General features: G+C 36.7%; 1 protein-coding gene across 3 annotated transcripts in view; it reads right to left on the reverse strand.

Moving 5' to 3' along the window:
* Positions 1-6,748: 6,748 nt before the first annotated feature.
* nrp2a (neuropilin 2a) overlaps positions 6,749-20,225 on the reverse strand; it is a 71,616-nt gene continuing 58,139 nt past the window's right edge. The window contains exons 15-17 of one of the 3 annotated variants that reach the window (XM_059553554.1): positions 19,104-19,136; positions 10,618-10,677; positions 6,749-8,991 (exon numbers count right to left, since the gene is read on the reverse strand). In XM_059553554.1, coding sequence (XP_059409537.1) covers positions 8,687-8,991; positions 10,618-10,677; positions 19,104-19,136 — 398 coding nt within the window. In that variant the 3' untranslated portion in view covers positions 6,749-8,686. Of the gene's footprint in view, positions 8,992-10,617; positions 10,678-12,429; positions 14,809-19,103; positions 19,137-20,225 lie in introns of those variants that run through there. The other 2 variants (XM_059553555.1, XM_059553556.1) reach the window with 2 other exon arrangements.

Raw genomic sequence — 20,225 nt, forward strand, 5'->3', positions numbered from 1 at the left:
ACAACTGCCACCAAGACTGCTTTAACCAGATCTGAGGCGTGTTTCTGCCACCCTGAAACATTCTGCTTTCTGTCATGTTCTCCCGAAGATACTTTTGGCTCGCCACTTTGTCAGATGATGGGGTCTATGATCAGCCACCCGCTTATTCGGTTTGATTCCACAAGATCCTTGTTAGCAGCTGATATAATGGCGATGGGGATGGAGTAAAAGAAAAAAAAGTCAATTTGTATTTTACATGCTACATTATAAAAGTTAAATGGGTTTCGGGCATTATATTATATTTTGTGATTCTCAGATGAAAGTAATTGCTTATTTTAAAAATTACAGTCTAAATATAAAAACAAAAAATGTAATTTTAAAACAATATATTACTAATAAAATAAATATTAAGTATTATATATTACTATTGTATATAAGTAACTTAAACATTAGATTGTAATATAATTAAAATACATTTTAATGCATTTAATAAATAACATTTATTTTTAATAAAAATATCAGCTGAAACTCTACAAGTGACTGGAGATTTTATATATGTCTACTAAATATTAGCAAGCAAATCAGTATTATAATATAATGATAAATAGTTAGAACAGTTATCTAACACATTTTAAAAGAAATATTAGAGACAAAGATGAAACTTAGTCATAAATTAAATATATATATAATTCACAAATTGTGAATATGCAACGTCTGGGCACTAAAATATTCCTCTTGGTTCTCTTTGAAATTTCATTTAATTATATTAATTATATTGTATATTGCTTTGTGTAATATAGCATCACAGATATAGGCTATATGAGTAGGAGAGCAAGAGGATGTTTATCATCCCATTTTTTTTTAGCAGATGTTTGTTTGAGTCCCGATGGGATCCAACATATGACACATGACAACGCCTTTCCCCAAATAAAGAGCGGATATTGAGAATATTTGTGTAGCGGTTTGTGCTGTTTATTGTTGGAGATGGGCGTTGTGTGTATTCCTGGCTCAGGGTGTGTGTGTGTGGGACGTGCAGAAAGCAATTGCATATGTGTGGTTTGCTTATCTTCTGAAAGATAAGGTTTTTAGGGAGACCAGAGTTTTAATTTTACCACATTGGTGAATATGAAAACTTGTCTTCCATTGCATATTTTATTATTAGCTACTAGCTTTTGTCCTGTGAAGCATGACAGCTTTTCTGACTATTTCCATCTTTTTGTTGTTGTTCATTTGTAGATGTCCCTCATTCAGTAGATATATGGTGTCTTTATCTGTCTTGTTTTGCTGTGGAAAGATTTTTTGTTACTTAACAAAAGCCTTTATCTTGATGGCAGCAGGCAGACTCTGAAAATTCAAACCTCCCTGAGCTCATCCGGAGATTTCCATCTCACAACTTCCCACACTTCAATACACAATCTGCAGAGCCCGCGGTTTTCACTACCTGCATTTTCATTCAGTCCACATGATGATGGATCTCCAACTTTCTTTACTTTACAAACATACACTACCAGTCAAAAGCTTCTTTACTAACACTATTTCCCACATTTTAGAGTTATAGTCAAGTCAATAGTCAAATATAGGCTAATGCAATGGCAAATCCAAAACAGCCTTATGTGCTATGGTTAAAATATGTTTACTATAGTATTTGTAGATTTCCATGCTTACCACTATAGTTAAACTATGGTCACTTTAGAAAAACCATGGTTTATTGTCATAAGGGACTGCCAGTAATATGCGGTTGCATGCATAAAATCATATATGCAAACATATATGTTTTTTCTGCATTGTTCTGGGCTGCTGTTCCCAAAAACATCAATGCTTTCTTATTATTGGCTACTCTTGGGAAATGCAGCTATATTTAAATGCACTGTCAGAAGTGAGTGAATGCTCTCTGTAATTGACTGATTCTGTCTTGCAACATTTGTGTGTGTTCAGGTAAGCAGGAAAGTCCCTCTCACAAATATATTTGCTAACATAGGTTATTCGTTTAATTGAATGCATATTCTACACATTATTTTTTGGTAAATAAACAAAATCACTAGTAAATAAAAACACGTTATTATTGATCTTTATTATTTGAGTATCGACACTTTCGATACTCGCATTAGTATCGATTTATTAATACTTCAGGATCAGTTTGCCCATCTTTAGTGTTTGAGTCGGAACAACAGTAATACAGCATTATGACGCAGAACACAAGGACCTAATTGACAAGAAAGTAACAATTCATACAAAATGAAAATCTGTCATAATTTACTCCCCTATGTGAATCAAATCCGTATGACCACCAAATAAGATATTTCGCAAAACCACGGTCCTTCTTCCGTAGGCTTCAGTGTAGGCTAATGACCTGGGACTGACAATCTCCAAAACGAATAAAAACAACGAAATATCACTATAAATGTAGCCCATATAATCTGTGTGCTTATTTTTCACAAATGTTGTTATTAAAGAGATACTCCACCCCAAAATTAAGATTTTGTAATTAATCACTTACACCCATGTCATTCCAAACCCATAAAAGCTTTGTTTGTCTTCGTCTAACTTTATTCAACAGTTTCTGTCCATTTTTATTCAACAGTTTGTCTCCATTTTGGAGAATATGAATGTAGAAAACTTATCCTTGTGGCGCGGCTGACACAGAAGAGTGTAAGCTGCCTGCGTTCAGCTCATATTCTCCAAAATGGCTCTACACTGAAGTGGAGAGACACAGAGGAGACAAATTGTTGAATAAAGTAATTTTGTTTTTTGTTTTATTCGCATACAAAAAGTATTTTCGTTGCTTCATAACATTACGGTTGATCCACTGATGGCAGATCATGGAATATTCTGATGATGCTTTTCATACTTTTCTGGACCTTGACAGTGTAACTTACTTGGCAGTCTATGGGACAGTCACAAGCCTCCCGGTTTTCATCCAAAATATCATAAAATATCTTAAATAAAACCATCTCGAGATTAAAGTCTACATTACATTTAGAGAAAAGAAAATCAAAAATATAATGTTGAGAACTCATAAAATTATGACATTGTAAAATTGCGAGAAAAAAGTTGAGATAAAATGTTGAGAACATAAATTTATTCTCTAAATTTAATCTCAACATTTAATCTCGAGATGTTTTATTTTATTTTTTTATTTTTTATCATTGCTTGGCCCTAATCCTCTCTCATAGTAGTGTCTAAGTCAGAGGTTCCCAGTCCTGGTCCTGGAGGTACCCCAACATTGCAGATTCTGACACACCCTTTTCAGGTCTTGGAGCCTCTAATAATGAGCTGATGACCTGGATAAGGTGTGTTTGATTAAGGAGACATGGAAAATGTGCACTGTTGGGGTGCCTCCAGGACCAGTATTGGGAACCAGTGGTCTAAGTGTTGGCTACATCTAGTTACTGCCTGCTGGTAGATTGTGTAACTGCACCACATATACACATATTTTGGATAACTAAAAAGTAAACAAATATTATTTCCAATCAGCTGAATGAGAGTTTATAAATGTTTTTGAGTGACTTTAATTGTGGTCTGTTGAAGGTGAATAGACGTCCAAACAGCTGGGGAGAACATTAACTCCTGAGTCTCCTGAATGCCTTGAGCCACACATCCTTCAGAGCTGTAACACAAGCACAACTCACATAAACACTACATTTTCATGCAATTCATTTTACATCAGTTATAATATATTACTTTTGAGCCTGCAGAGCAGCTAAAATCAGAAGTGTATGGGAACTGACATAGTAAAGCACAGTATGATTTTTTACTTTTAACTATTGCACATTACTGTCTATTCCATTTACAGCTAAGATTGAAATGCTTTGCCAGAGGAATAGAGCTGGCAGAAAGATGGTATTTAAAAAACACTTTTATAAATGCATTTTCCTGTTCTTATTTTCATTTCAGAAAAGTTGATTATCACATATTACTGCAGGAAGGAACACACCACAACAATAGTGCCATGTTTTGGTACATTTGAACTTCCTTTCCCAAGATTTTTTATTTCCACAATAAACTGTTGATAAAAATCGTTTGTACCTCATTTAGTTTCTATTGACTACCTGATTTTCTAAGTCAGTTCCTCTGTTTATTTTCTTCCAGAGCTGATCTCATGTGCTGTTAATAATGAAGATGCAGGAGAGAGCGGGAGGTCTGAAGCAGTGACTGCTGCTGTCACCAGCTCCAGTGGAAACAAAGATCCCCTCTTCCCTCCGAATGACCCAGATAAGAGCTTTCAACTGCTGGCCAAGGGGAGAGGAGGGCTGCTGCTCTGGGAGGATGTCCCACAATCTGCTGAGTGAGCCAAAGGGCCGAACAGAGCTTGAGATAGGGAAAGGTATACATGTGGGAAATTAATTTGTACTATTAGACAGACGATGTAAACTTTCATCTGATAAATAAAGATGCTGATTCGTGCTTTATAGAGTTACATTCTTGTCTTATCCCCTAATCAGTGACCATGATTTTGCAGGTTCTTAGATCAACATAATTTTGTTCTGTTCCAAAACCCAGAGCTGTCTTTTTGCCTTATGCCTACTTAGACAGCATCCTAACTGTACCAGAACCGTAACTAATTTGGAATATTCTTAATATGCAAGAATTTAAAATGCAACAGAGAAACGGTCAAATATTTCAGTACAGATGACATAAAAGAAGCAATACCAAACTCATAATAATATTACACATATACAAATAATAATAATATAATAATAATAATAATCAGAAATATGCATAGCAAGTACTGTATAATATATTTATCATTCATTATTTATATGTATTAATAATTGCAATTAAGTATTTGTTCATAATTGTTTTTGCAGGATTAGCAGATCATGTTTGATTTGGCAAAATCATATCAAGGTTTTTCCACTCAGTGCTTCCACTGAGAGTTACTGGGGGTCACTGAAACATTTTTTAAAATATTTCCTCTGACCTCCGGTGCTTGGAAATAATTCCATCTGTGGATGTACAAGGACAGAGCAGAGGAAGTTATGCTGGCATGAATATTACCAGTAGAGCATGTTGTGTTGTTACTGACACTCAGTGGCACAATATGCTGTTTTTAAAGATAGAAACCATGAACTCTTGGTCTTAAATGTTTCTGTATCTGTTCTGATGTGAAACAAACCAGACTGAGGATGTCGTGTAGTGACCTTGCTAAGAAACAGCATCTGCTAAAATCGTTAAAGCAAATGAATAATTTGCAACATGAAAGCCCTCCCTCAATGGAGTCGTTCAGACGCACCAAATCCTTTACATCAGAAACTGACATTAGTCTCAATAACCAGCGGGGAATGGAGGAGTACAGTTGCGTGCCTCTAGTTCTCCATCATTTGTCAAGTTCTCTGGAGATGAATTAGCTGTGCACTCTTTGTATTTCTTAGTGCGCCCCCTTCAAAAGCTGATCACCTACAAGCTTCAAGCATGCAAGGCTGAACTTTGATGGAAAGTCCGGCTTACTGAGAAAGAGGGAAAGCTCTATGATCTTCGCTAGCAGGGCCCCAGTGGAGAATTAGATTTCAATCTGACAGGGAGGGAAAACATTTACGAAACAAAAGTTTAGAATAATTTGGGTGGAAAAGCAGAGCCCGACGGCCGGGCTCCTTGGAGCAATTTCCTGGTTCACCATCACTCAGTCCAGTTTGCCGATCAAAGCCACACATCCAGATGCCTTGTATTGAGTTTAAAGACAGAACTACATTAATCAAGAATCAGCCAATAGAACATTTTAAAATATTTGGAAATCATGTTATTCCAGTCAACAAAACCACTGATGTATTTCTTCAAAATGGCTTTTAGGGACTCTACATTAGAAATGATTGATGTGCTAGTCAAAATTTTGATCTCGGGAGCAATATGAAGCGTGGGAATGGTAAATAATATTTCTCTAGATCTAGATCATGGTCAAAGTTTGACTACAGTATTTGAAGTTTATAGTCCGTGTCCAGAGTCTGATGATGTCCATATGGGTGACCCTTTTTTCTTGGAAGCTTCTGTGTCCTACATTTCTATGCGGCAGTCCATTTAATACATTAATTAAGTGTAATTAATTAAAAGAGAATTATATTATATTTTTAAGGGACTACATACACCAACATACTGTAGATTATCTCAATTTGACACACTTGTAGCAAAAGCCACACAATTCCAATACTACTAGTATTCTTGGGATCTTGTGCAAAGTTGATTTGATTGACCTTACTAGACTGTATTTCACTGTTCCCATCATTAGTCAGTGAAACATCCAGAGTGGTAAAGGCAAAGGCAGGCACAATATGAAGCAGAAAGGAAGCTAAGGTAGAGAAATAGTTAAATGGATGCAACTGGGTGGTTGTATGAGGTGGAGGGATGAAGGGAACTTTAGGGGGTGGAACAGTAAGGCACTTCAAAGCTTTGATGTTGTGAGCCCCTAAATGAAGGCGACTGAAGGTCCGCGCTAATGGGAGCCCATGGGGAGATGAGAGAAACTGTAGCAGACATAGCTGGAAAGAGAAAGCGAGAGTAAGTTTGTATGTGTTTTATGACTGAATGACTGTTGATATTTAATAGAGTCAAAGGTTCTATTGATGGACTCCTTTTGTTGTCAGTGGAGGTTATGTACTGGTCTGGTATTTGTAATATTGCTCAACATGCTCACACACATGCAACTAATAAGTATTCTACTCATTTATCAATCCCATAAACCCTTGCTCTTGTAACTTCAAAACTCTAGACTCATAAAACATCAAACTAATGTTCCTCATGGATCCACCTTGAAATGTTCAACGCCATATCAACCCAATATGTTAACAATCCTTTATTAAATAATCATAATAACAATAATCATCATCATAAAAAGCACATTTTCTGTACAAAGTGTCCAAAGAGAGACTGGAATTATACCCAGTGTTGTGATTCTCAAGTATTTTGAGTGTTTAAGACAGACGAATGCTCCAAAGCAGTCTTTTTTCAGGTCCAGAGCAGAGGCTGGAACAGAGTAGCTCCAAGGCACTTGCAAAAGTCCAGGGGTCCAGTAGCAAGAGTCTTCAAGAAGATATGAAGTACGCGTATGGATCAAGCAGGGTTCAGTAGAAACATCTAGGCTCACCTGTTAGTGCCTCAAAACTCAAAACAAAGATCCCAGACTCTCATTGTGTGTCTTATTCTGCAGAGGTGTAGTGTGCTTTGGGTGCATTTATTTTCACCAACTCCAAGGATGCGTTTTTGAGCATGTACGAGGGTAAGAAATCACATCTGAGCAAGTAGGTAAAGATTTACGGCATCTGTCTTCCACCCTTTTCTAGTCTTTGAAAACCACAGGGGAGCAGATTTACAACCAAACCTGTCTCCTGTTAACATAAAGCCTAAGAATGGAAACATAAAATTTTGTAAAAGAGAGAAAAATATCGATTGGGAATGAAACAGAGGAAAGAACTGCTGTATGATGTACATTTGAAAGCATTGGTGTTCCTCAAACCTCTGTGTTAGGTCCTATAATGTTTTCACATAACCTAAAAGAACAGCAAAATGTTTTTTTTTTTTTAAGTTGAATTAATGTTGGTCACTGCTGACAGGTTTCGAACACTTATCTAGGCATCTCAATAAGGATTTCAAGAAAATATATTAAATATTTCTGCATACACTTTTTTTTTTTTACTTCAAATTGATCCAAATCTAAACTATTTTACCTCTTACAGACCCTTTAAACATTCATTTTGAGGTGAAAAATATCTGTTTGACCCAAGAGCCAAGATATATTGCACCGCTAAATTTATTCTTTTTTTTCTTTAAATACAAGAAGTGGACCTGGATCTCTCTGAGTTAATAACTGTAGCATTATTTAATGCCCAGAGTAAAAATAAGAGAAATTGTATTTCAAACCCATCCTTCAGTATATCTGTCAGACTTTCAACCCTTGTTTCACATTATTTAATGCCTGTTTGCTAGCTCAAAGCACATGAGCTTGTCCTGTCTCCCAGTTACAGCAATCCATAGGTTGCACTGACAAAATCCTCAGTTGTTTTAAACAAGTGTGGTGCCTTTTTTCAGAACACAATCCACAAAACACACTTTGCCGAAAACTAAATCTAAGAACCCTCAATCTGTCTTACTTTTCCATTTCCAAACTGTCAGAGTGACAAGAGAAACAAAATGGTTGGCTGAAAGCAATGGGTTGTAAACACACAATAATAATGACGTATAATCACCCTGGGCTACTGAACTTCTCTGCGAGGGAAAAACAATAAAGCAACATTAAACCCACCAAAGCCTTTACAAACAATGCACCACATCGTAGGCCACAATTTTACTTTTGGGAATGATGGTGGGCAGACCTTTGTAGCTCTAAAGTCCAGCCATAGATCTCCCACTTTAAAAACTAGACCTCTTAGAAATCTAAACTGATATACTCTCATCTTTTTGGAATAGGAGAACATTGATATGTATCGACATTTATTTTGAGGCTGAGCCCTGGAAAGGGTTTCAGTCCTTGCAGCTCCAAACTCTCCACTTTTGATGTAATCCAGTGAAAGACGAGGAAGTCCTTGGCAGCAGCATTAGAGCTAAATAAGCACAACTGCTTGGAAAATAAGCTTCAGGAGAAGTTAAGTCTAGGAGCTCTCCAGCTGAGATGGACATGCATTCCAGGAATACTAAGAGATGAGGCTCGTCTCTTCAAAGAGTCAAATCGGGTTACTTTGAGGTCATTTTAGGATACTTGATATCTCCCCATCTGTTCTCCTCAAGCCTCTGAGCAGCAGCGCTGTTGGTTAAGCTTTACTTTGTGCTTAATCCCATCATACAGCTCGAAGTTGTAGTTCTCCAAAGTGGTGGACGAGCGTGACGTCAAGCCGCCGTAGGAGCAGGTGCAGTAAAGAAGGAGGCCAGCACACACAGCACCTAGAAGAACGCCCAGAGAACTCATGACGATGATGGTCAGGAGAATGGGGTCCAGAGAATACAGCCAAGTGTTGTCCTTATCAACCACATGTGTCACCGGAGGCTCAGATGGCGTTTCGGCTGTGCTCCACTCTGGAAACTGGAAACCTACAACAACAAGAGGATGGGAGGGCACATAAAAAGAACATTCTTGACAATCTCATGCACATAAACTTTTGTTTTTGGACTTAATACAATGGTAATGTCATGGTCTTATTTGAAGGAGTATGATCTCCCCCCAAAAATATTGATGGTATTAGATGGTAGCCTTCCAAAAAATTACTGTGGTAGTACAATGTTACAGTGAACCATCAGACGGTACTATTTTATACCATGATACCGAAATTCAGCTACCCCATGGTTTTAAATGGTAAACCATGCTAGTTGAAAATAAAAAACACGGTACTAACATGGCATGGTATTCTTTGAGGTACTTTGGAGTTTTAGAAGAGTACTATCGTCCAAAAATCAAAGGACTACCAGGTCAAAAATAAATATATATATATTTTTGTAAGTGAAAAAGTACCATGGTACTACCATGATTTTTGTTTTAAGACCATAGTATTCTTTAAAAGAATTTAATCTCCCACAAAATATATAATAATTGTATCAGATGGTATAGTTACAAAAAGTACTGTGTTGATACCATGGTAGAGTGACAGCATCATAAGGTAATATCATGGTACTTTGAGATATACGCACAATGCTATTGAAATTCATGTACCACATTTTGTATGTAAACCATGGTACTTTCAAGAATACCACAGTATGGCACATGTTCAAGATACAATAGTAGAACTATGTATTGTATGAAAAGGACAATGATATTAACATGTTTTACCATTAACATGTTTACAATGTATTCTTTGAAGTATTTTGGAGTAAATTCCATGGTTCTCCAAAGTACTTAAAAGAATACCATGGTATAACGTGCAATTACTGTACTTATATGACTTGTTTTTGTAAGAATATTTTGTTCAACACTACAGCCTTTGAAGGCTAAACAGAAGTTTTTGTGTGTGTTTTCCCACACAGTTTCCTATGGAGGAAGATCCTAACTAATGGCTTGGTCTGTTGGAGAATTCTGTCGGCATGGTTGTTTTCAGCTGACAAAACTAAGCCGTAAACTCTTTTGTGGCACCCTGTGCCTTGCTAGCGCTTGCATTAGGCTTAATTAGGCTGCTTTTTACAGCGAGCTGATGCCAAAACTCGCACCAGCTGAGCTGCTTTTGCACTTTTGACTGATATCTGTTGCATTTTGTTAAAGCTTTTGCCCTTTTAGTTCCAACAAATTCTGAGGTGATTGACAGCTTGTGTAGAGTGTAAGCTAAACAGACTTCATTACATTGTATTAGAGTAGGGGGAAAATGAGAAAAAGATGGAAGACATAGATAAAGGAAGTCAGGGAAAGTGAAAGAAAGACAGACGGAAGGGGGTTGACAGTCTATAAGGATGAACAGATTTCGGGTGGGTAATTAACTCGTCCTTGTCTTTTTTATTTATTTATTTAAGAGCCAAAACAAAGACATCTTTATGATTTAGATGGATTCCAACTGTGTGATAGCGGAAAGGGAAGGGGCGGAAAGTCTGATAATTAGAGTCTGATAATTTTCTGCAGAAATGCGGGGTGAGGGCGATGCGAGTATGAACAAACACATACATACCCACACAAACAAACTGTAGAATGTCATCTCAACCCTTACAAACATATGCACAGATGCTCTGTGAACTAACCTGCATTTATGTGGTCCTTCCCATTCAAGAGACGCCCATTTCCGACCGCTGGTTTTTTAACTGTGGACAGAAATGTAAACATTGTATTGAAATATATGACACAAAATAAAGTGTTTTGTGGCCAAAAAGTGCATATTCATAATGATATATGTATTAATGAATATAAGTGTGCATTATTAACAAACTTCAGTACACAATAGGGCATTAAAGTCATCTTCACATCATAGCATTTGATTATTCAGATAACTAGCTCTAAACACATCAACAACACACAGTATCTAACTTCAGAAAAATTGCTCATTTACATTAATATCTGCTATTATACAATAACCTGTAAAACAGAGTCCGTGTCACTCAAAGTGTTTGCATACATGTACTTGTGTAAAGTATTGGGCCTTGGATTGACAGAGATCTAAATAAGTATATTTTGAGACATGAGGCTAAGTAATAAAATTATTAAAGGGTCACAAGATATTTAACATAATTACAGGGTACAGAGAATAACATCATGTGACCTACATAATTACTAATTGAAGCACACCAGCATTTAAACATTAAGGGAACACACACATATAGCAGCAAAAATAGGCCAACGTCTATTGTTACTACTCTGATATAAATAGATATAAAAAGAAGTGAGGATTAAAAAAATAAGATTTTATTGTCACATTTTAAAAGCAGGTTTTCAAGACACAAATTCATCAAGCAAAAAAATATTCTGTTCACATTCGCATTTTAAACAATTTACTCATTTCAAAGTTGAGGTATAGGCTGACCACAGTTAGAAGGTACTTTTTAATAAAGCAAAGTGCATTATCATCATCATCCTCATTATTATGATTAAATTCATAGTCTGGTACAGAAGCATCACCACCGCCTAAGTAAGCTTTGCGGTGTAATAAAAGGCCCATAACTTTCAAACGGCTTTATGGATCAGGTCGCTTTGTTCCAAAAATGTCCAAGTCAGAGCACAATGTGTCTAAAAGCAAAGAAATCAATGTGAGAGCTTGCACACCAAGGATGTGAAGGCGGTAGCCTGACTGGATCCATTGTGAGCGATCTATTCTACCCAACTCCCCACCACCGAGGAGAATGATGTCAACTGTTCGACAACCCCTGAGATGCCGTGTCCAAAAGTACAGTTAGCATGAGCCATTTGGATCCGAGCAGACATCGGCAGGGGTGTGAACATCAACCTCAATCCTCCGCTCTTTGGAAAATAGACTGTTTTGCTTTATTAGAAGTAATCTCGGTTCAGGATACACGATGCATTTAAGAGCCCGAGAAGAATGGCTGTTTGGCATCACGCCTCGCTGGGTGACGTGTTGACGGTGTTCTCGAGAGAGCGAGCACTAGCACTCATTAATGTGGTTTCCCGAGTCGACGAGAGACACGGAGCGGGAGACGGAACGCCTTTAGCAGCTTTAATAAATGGTATCTGGTCCATTAACTAATTAAAAAATATTAAGAGTGAAGAAAGAAAGGGGGACACGGTTTAGGAAAGAAAAGAGATAAAGTGGATGCTTTAAAAGCACATTGCATGACGGTGCCAAAACATCTCTTACCACCTCACAGCAGGAAATGGCATTAAAAAGCCCCGCAGGAGCCAAGGGTCTTTATCCTTTTATTTCCATTTTGAACAGCTCTATACTTCTTATATCGACATGAAGACCTTTGAAATGCTTTTTCTAGATCTGCAGAATATTCTTAAAGGCATAGTTCACAAGAAAATTATAATTCGGTTATCATTTACTCAAGTCGTTCCAAACCTGCATACCTTTCTTTCATATGTGAAAGACAAAAGGAAATGTAAAATTTGCCACCGTATTTGATTAAACGCCAATGCAAATGAGTTTTGAGCAAATAATGGCTTTATTTTTGCTCAAATAAATCTATCCTGTGGTTCTATACAAAATGATATATGGTGAAATCATTTTCACTTACATAGAGTAGCAGCATGAAAATTCTTTAAAACATTTCCTTTTGTCTTAGAAGAAAGGAAGTCATAATAAATAACATTGCATTAAGTTTTCATTTTGGGGAGACCTATTCCTTTAAAACAGTTACCCCTTTGGAGTGTGTACTAAGGTAATACCTTGGAGTAGCACTGCAATACTATAAGATAATCAAATGGTACTGTCACAGTATGTTCGTGACACTCCCCTGTCCTAATACAGAACTGATTAATATAACCTATAAAACTCAATGACAACTCAATTCAGTAAATGATTCAATATGGCTATGAAAAAGCATATGGCAATCTTGGACAGCATTCAATGCTAATCACTCCTGAAGCTTCACAATGCTTCAATGAACCAAAATTGCTACCAGGTGTTAATATCTGCGCAAGTTCTCTCCCACCCCAGCGCTCAGTGCTTCTTCATAGCATGGAGACAGAGAAAGGAAACAGCTGTCTTTGTTTATGGGACTTGTTTTTGGAGCCTCCGCACCAGCAAACGTTCGCTCAGAATAACACACGCCAACACAGTTTTGGGTGATCTTTGGGAAACGAATGTGAGAAATGCGAGATAGAAAGGAATAACCTAGATACTGCCACAGAGAACACAGAAACAAACACAAAACATGAAGAATCCCTTGCTGAATCCCTCTTTCCCATAATTTTCTTATCTCACTGATGGCGCCATTCCTTTATTTAAGTTGAGCACATCATTGATATAAAACCATGCCTAATAAAATGTTTAAAGTCAACATGAAAGAACATTTGCAATGCAGTTTAGTTCCATAATGAACAACTGTTAGATGGGACTTATTCTGTGACAATGGATTGAATGGTGAAAAGATGGCGTTCCATACAAGGACAGAGTCTAAATGTGAGTTTGCACATTCTTCCTGCTATTTTCAGTGAGGCTTTTTTTATTATCTGGCATTAATTTATTTTGGTAAATATTGGCAAGGTTTTAAGAAAGGCTGTGTTACATACAACTGCAGCCTAAAACAATTGTTGCCAATAACATTAACCAGTAATTGGTATGATCTAAGTTACATATGTAAAAAAAAAAAAATAAACTCATTACAAAAGCATTTTCCCCTTTGTAATGACAATGCATTGATTAACTGTTCACAATAAGACCAAGATAAAAAGACTCAATTTGGATTTCATGTTGACTTTAAAGGCAGTGTTCATTATGACAGCATATGTTTATATCATCTTAGGTGGACTCTCCATTTATCAGACTTAAGTTGTTTACATGCAGAAACCTTTTAAGCAATACTTCACCTTCCCTTATTACTAATTAAATCATGCTTGCTTTGTATTCAAAAAGTGCTAAGAAGCACATTCTCAGTAATGGAGCCTCGCCCATATGCTTAAATTTATCTGAAAGCTTCGTATTCTCTCTTCCACCAAAGGTCTGTTCCCATGTTCTGCTATAATCAGGTAAAGTACTCGTAATCAATCTCAGGGACTAGTCAAAGTGCAAACATTGTGGCATGACCACAACAGCTCTGAAGTCACCGATGTTCTGACCTTGTCCAGTCACATTGATTTAACATAAGTACAGCACATTGGATCAAAGTCAGTCCAGGATCAGTGATTGAGGTCACTGGATAACACGTTCTCTTGGGTTGGCGTTCATCAAGAGGCCAGATACAGATTTGCTCTTGGAGAAGTTCCCTTCAGATAAATACGAGCTGGCTAGATGTCGTAAACAAGCTGAGCACGCTAGTAAGACAGGGTCATCAGTATCCAAGAAAGAAAAGAACAAGAACAGAACACAGAAATCAAGGTGTTGGATTCATCTGGATGCATTCGAACTCAAGCATTTGAGAGCGTTCTTTGACTTTCTCCTCCAACTCTTCACTCTGAGATCTGCATTTGTCAAGGACTTCCTTCAGGAAGTCAGCATTTGCAGGCAAACCTCTAAACCTTTAGTCCAGGTGGTCACCAGTAGGAATTCCCATCACCCTTCTCAACCCATACAGTCAACTTGGGCGTCACCCCAGCCCTGTGCATGCCGCCGTTCGGGTAATGTGCATTGTGGGGGCTGTAGTAGGCCATTGTGGGTTGGTTCCTCCTGGCCGTAAGATGGCGACAGCTAATGGCCATGACAATGACAATGAGCAGGAACAAGATGGCTCCTCCACCAGCCATTACGTAATACCAGTTGGGCAAAACGGGTGGTACTGACAGCGTATCTATTGTTGGCTCACTCTTGCCTGGTAGGGCTCCCCCTGGTGGAGAGATATACAAACTGTGAAAGATGCCACACTACTGCTAGGTTCAAAAGCAAACACACTAATGCCATGAAAGATGCTGTATTGACTGTTTTGGCATAAGCTTCATGCTCCATGTTTCACTGTTCGAAATCACCATGAAATAACCGCTTTCCAGTAGCAGAATAGTTGTTGAGGGATCTATGTTCGGTTTGCATAGAGGCATGTACATTGAAACAATGGGAGTGAATGCAGTGCTGTTATGTAACATGCTTTCAAATAGGCACCTGAGTCAGACTGCAAGCATGTTGCAAATAAAGACTGCCCCACTCTAGTCCTGGGGAGTGGGAATGCCATACTATAAATCGAACTGTATTTTGTTTTGCATGCTGTATTTTGGGACAAGTCTCTCTCCAGGACTACTCAAAGGGCAGGCGGATACATGACTACAAGTGCTGGTAGTTCTCCAAACTGTTATGTCTTTGGGGTACATTGGGGCTGCATTCAAAACAAGAGGCTGTTTTGCCAAGCAGAGGCACATGCATTCTGTTCTCCCTCGGTTTAGACTTCTGGTTCTTGCAGAATGCTGTCAGATAACTGATCACTGCAGGAGTTTTTAATAGGGTTGGGCATCGCCAACTTCGTCAATACATCTTGATGCACCACTATATCAGAAATGGATCACAACTGAGATTGAGAGATACCCAATGTGACTATGTGGAAATCTGATGATGTGGAATCTTTTTTGCCTTCTCGCTTTAATTTTGCCAAGCACACCATGTTTTAAATTATTATAACATCCATTTATGTGTAACTTCCGTAAATCTGGCATTTAAATTTAAATTTACATTTTCTTTATCAGTAATTAAATTTAGAGCAGCTGAAAAGGGCGATAAATTTGTAACTTTTCCACCACTTTCATATTTTAACATTTTATTTTCAGTGGGTTGAAATTTTATAATATGATGATCACAGATTATCGTAGATTGGACTCTAAGAATTATACGAATGCACACATAACTAAACTAAAAAATAAATGATAAATAAATGAACAAGGTAAATTAATACACAAAAAATACGTAAATTAGTGCTGTCAAATGGTTAATCGTGATTAATATCATCCACAATAAAAGTTTTTGTTTACATAATATATGTGCGTGTACTGTGTATATTTATTATGGATATATAAATACACATAAATACACACATATATATATATATATATATATATATATATATATATATATATATATATATATATATACATACCATATTTTCCGGACTATAAGTCACACTTTTTTTCATAGTTTGGCTGGTCCTGCGATTTATAGTCAGGTGCGACTTACTTATCAAAATTAATTTGACATGACCCAAGAGAAATGAACTAAGAGAAATGAACCAAGAGAAAACATTACCTTCTACAGCTGCGAGAGGGCGCTCTATGCTACTCAGAGCTCCTGTAGCCTACACTGAGCAGCATAGAGCACCCTCTCGCGGCTGTAGACGGTAATGTTTTCTCTTGGTTCTGGGTTCTAAATAAATGCGACTTATAGTCCAGTGCGACTTATATATGTTTTTTCCTCAACATGACGTATTTTTGGACTGATGCGACTTATACTCAGGTGTGACTTATAGTCCGAAAAATACGGTGTGTGTGTGTGTATATATATATATATATATATATATATATTAAATATATTTATTTTATCTATATTAAATATATTTATATATAATATAATAATAATCTGTTAAATGTATATGTAATTAATATTACAAAGCGCTTTACATGAAAGGAGGATATATATGATATCATTTATATGAATATAAATACATACATGTAAATACATCTAAATATTTTCAAAATGTATGCTGTATGTGTGTCTTTATATACACATAATAAATATACACATATATTATGTAAACAATTTGTTTTTATTTTTGATGTGATTAATCGCAATTAATCGCTTGACAGCACTAAAATTTATACATAAATTAATTCCATTAGGAAGATATATAATAATACAATCTAGTTATATAATATAATAAATAAATAATAATTTAAGTTAAATAAGTAAAAAAAAGTAAATATAATATAAATGAAATAAAACATAACATCAGTATATACAACTAAAGTACAGATGCAAGTCATAATAGATTTATGGCTAAATATGCATACATTCAGTTTCTCAGATAAATTACAACCATTAAACCAGGCTTGTGGCTAATTTTCACACCAACCACAGCACTACCAGATGAGTTCAGCTGCTCTAGAAAGCCAAGGTGAAGCGCCGCATGAGGACTTTAAATTGATACAGCTTTGAGCAATTTCTGATACACTGAAGATAAAAACAAAGAAATGGATTGCCAAATAACCCTACATCTCGACGAAAACAGCCAAAATTGTAACAACTATTACGATTACACAACAAGTGGATCCAGAGGTTTTTGTCAACCCTGCTTTGTCTATCTAACAGATTAGTAAGCACCATGTGAGAAGCGAACATTCGAGAAAAGAATGACACCAAAAAAACAGTTCTCCAGGGACTCCAAGTAGACATACCCTGAGTCTCTGATGCAATGCTGCCATCTGAGCAGAACCCTGCACAGGCAGACATCTTGCTATGCTATATTCAGCTACGGAGCATGACTGAGCCACTCATTAAGCAGAGCGACTTGGCTCTGTCTGTGTCTTTTATTGACACTCTTTTCACAAAAGAAAGTGGAGGTGCTAATATGCCGGTAGCTTGTTTGGGTTTTCCTGCCAATGCAAGAATCCAAGTAAAAAAAAAAAAAAACAATTTTGTAATAAAAAGAAATGGAGTGCCAAATATATATATATATATATATATATATATATATATATATATATATATATATATATAAACATCATACTGCTTTGGTGTCCAGTGTTGGACTGCAGTCCATGTCTATGTGTCCATACACACTGACAAACACTCAGTTCAAAAGGGATCCTACACCTTTCTCACAATCCCCATGCCTTTTGTAGTCGTTTGTGGTTAAAGATCATCATTAATGATGAAAAAATCATTAGATGATGATTACATTTCTTTCTGTCAGGTACTAATTTTTTAAACGAATGCATTCTAGAAGCATACAGGCTTTTCTTCAACCGTTCTAGAAAGAATTAATTTATAGCTGTCCATGTTATATCTAAAATAACATTTTCAGAGGATCAGGCAGAGCGCAGGATCAGCTATTCATAAAAATAAAATGTGTGTTTTGGAGTTCAAATGTCGCCAATAAAACAAAAACAGACATGCCTTTACATATGAACCTATGAACTATTTTCCTTTATTTATTTAGTTTTTGCATTATTTGCCATCCAATGAGCCACAAAGGAGTTCCTTTAGCAGACAGATTTAGATTCATTATATACATTTTGGAGAGTTTCTATAGACAATGAATATAGTTTCAGTTTCTTTGGTAACACTTAAGTTTAGGGACCAGTTGTCACTATTAACTAGTTGCATATTAGCATGTACATTACTAGCATATTGGCTGTTTATTAGCATTATAAAGCACATACTAATGCCTTATACTGTAGACAGCATTTTAGATCCCTTAATCTTACCTCATACTTAAACTTAAACAACTACCTTACTAACTATTAATAAGCAGAAAAATAGGAGTTTACTGAGGCAGTAGCTGTAGTTAATAGTTAAAAGTGGGAATTGGTCCACAAACTAAAGTCTGATCAAATGGTTAAACTGTAAAACATGTTCAAGGCTCTCCATACTGTAGGAATGCATAAGTGTTAGCATGGCTGAATGGAGAAGATGCCTCTAAAATTGACTGACAGGATACCCATCTGGTTTGGACTGCTACGAATAGCAAATGACATCAAACGATACAATATTGACACAACCTCAATTAGATTTGAGAGCTATGACAGAAGGGATGATGTTCAGCGAATGACTGGAATATTTCATGCAAGAAAGAAAGTCATACAATTTTGAAGTGACATGAAGGTGAATTTTCTGGTATTCCTGAGGAACTATTCCTTGAATGCCAAATTGTGTCACATTGTGGCAGATCAGCCTCATGGATTCAGCAGCCAGCTGACAGCCCATGTTTGAGCATCTTTCCCAACTGGGACCTTAAATATGTAAAAAAAAATGGATTGGTCACCTCAAATAACCGACCTAACCCCAGGCTCCTCAACTCACTGCATAAATACCACATGCTAGGAAGTAAAATGAACCCTAGATCATCGCTGTAAACAATAACTGCTGAGCAGGGCAGAGAGCAGGAAGTGCAAACATTCACACTCGAGGCAGAGAGTTTAAACTCACCAGTCATATCTGGAGGGAACGCGGCAAAAGGCTCTAGATGAGGAGGAGAAAAATGGGGAGAGGCAGAGAAAGCAAGAAAGACAAACAGAGCAAAATGTTAATCTGCAATGTGAGGTTAACAGTGGAGTACATCCATTCATTACTGTATCACATGCTGATGACTCTGAAAACATGAATTACAATATATGAATATATATATATGAATAACCTACATCAGAGAACACAAAGGAAATCAATCTAAAGATGGTTTCTGAAATATTTAACCCTCCAATTAAAAGAAAACAGGACCATGAATATATATATTACTAATATTATTAGTATTAATTTATTATAATACAAACAAATCTAGTACCTTGTTTTTTTTTTCAATTAAAACATATAAACTGTATATTTACTAATAACAGATACTGTACAAACACAGATACAGATACTTTTTTTACTAATTAATACAGGAATGTATCAAAGTATGTATCACTTTTACTTTCACTGAATCATTTTAAATGGTCCTTCTATTGCTAATTAATTTTATTAGTATAAATATTGCATGAGGTGCTTAATGGTCATGAAAATGATGTAACAATGCAAAAAATCTTGATGACCATGTTCTTAACAGGTTTTGAGATTCACCCAGGTGCTGTTTCCAAATGCAATTACTTAAAAGCATTTTTCCTTCACCTAAATTATCTATATTATCTGGACCCCATTCAGTGTTCAGATAAGGCATTTTGATTCCCAGTTTGTTGGCATAGAAGCGTGTTTTCAAGATGTTTTCATGTTGTGAATGTTTTTTTGGGGGGAGCAAACATGGAGGGACAGAGAAGATTGCTTGAATTCTTAAACAATTAGAAAAAGAGGAGAAACTATCGTGGGGGTCAGCGGCTCGGGGATCTCTTTTTGGCGGGAACTGCACAGGTCGACAAGAACTCTCCCAGCATGCTTTGGGAAGAATCACAGCAGGCGCATGGTGGAACACGAGCTCAGGAGGCTTCCAGTTTTTGGATTCGAAATGAACCACCAATTCCTGTAGCCTCGGAGCGAGCCAAGTGGCGATGCTGCAAGCCAAAAATGACTAAATCAGGGTTTCCAGGTGTGGACTGGGAATCGTAGTAGCGGCAAGCAAAT

Source organism: Carassius carassius, chromosome 7 (assembly GCF_963082965.1).
Source record: "Carassius carassius chromosome 7, fCarCar2.1, whole genome shotgun sequence".
NCBI lineage: Eukaryota > Metazoa > Chordata > Actinopteri > Cypriniformes > Cyprinidae > Carassius > Carassius carassius.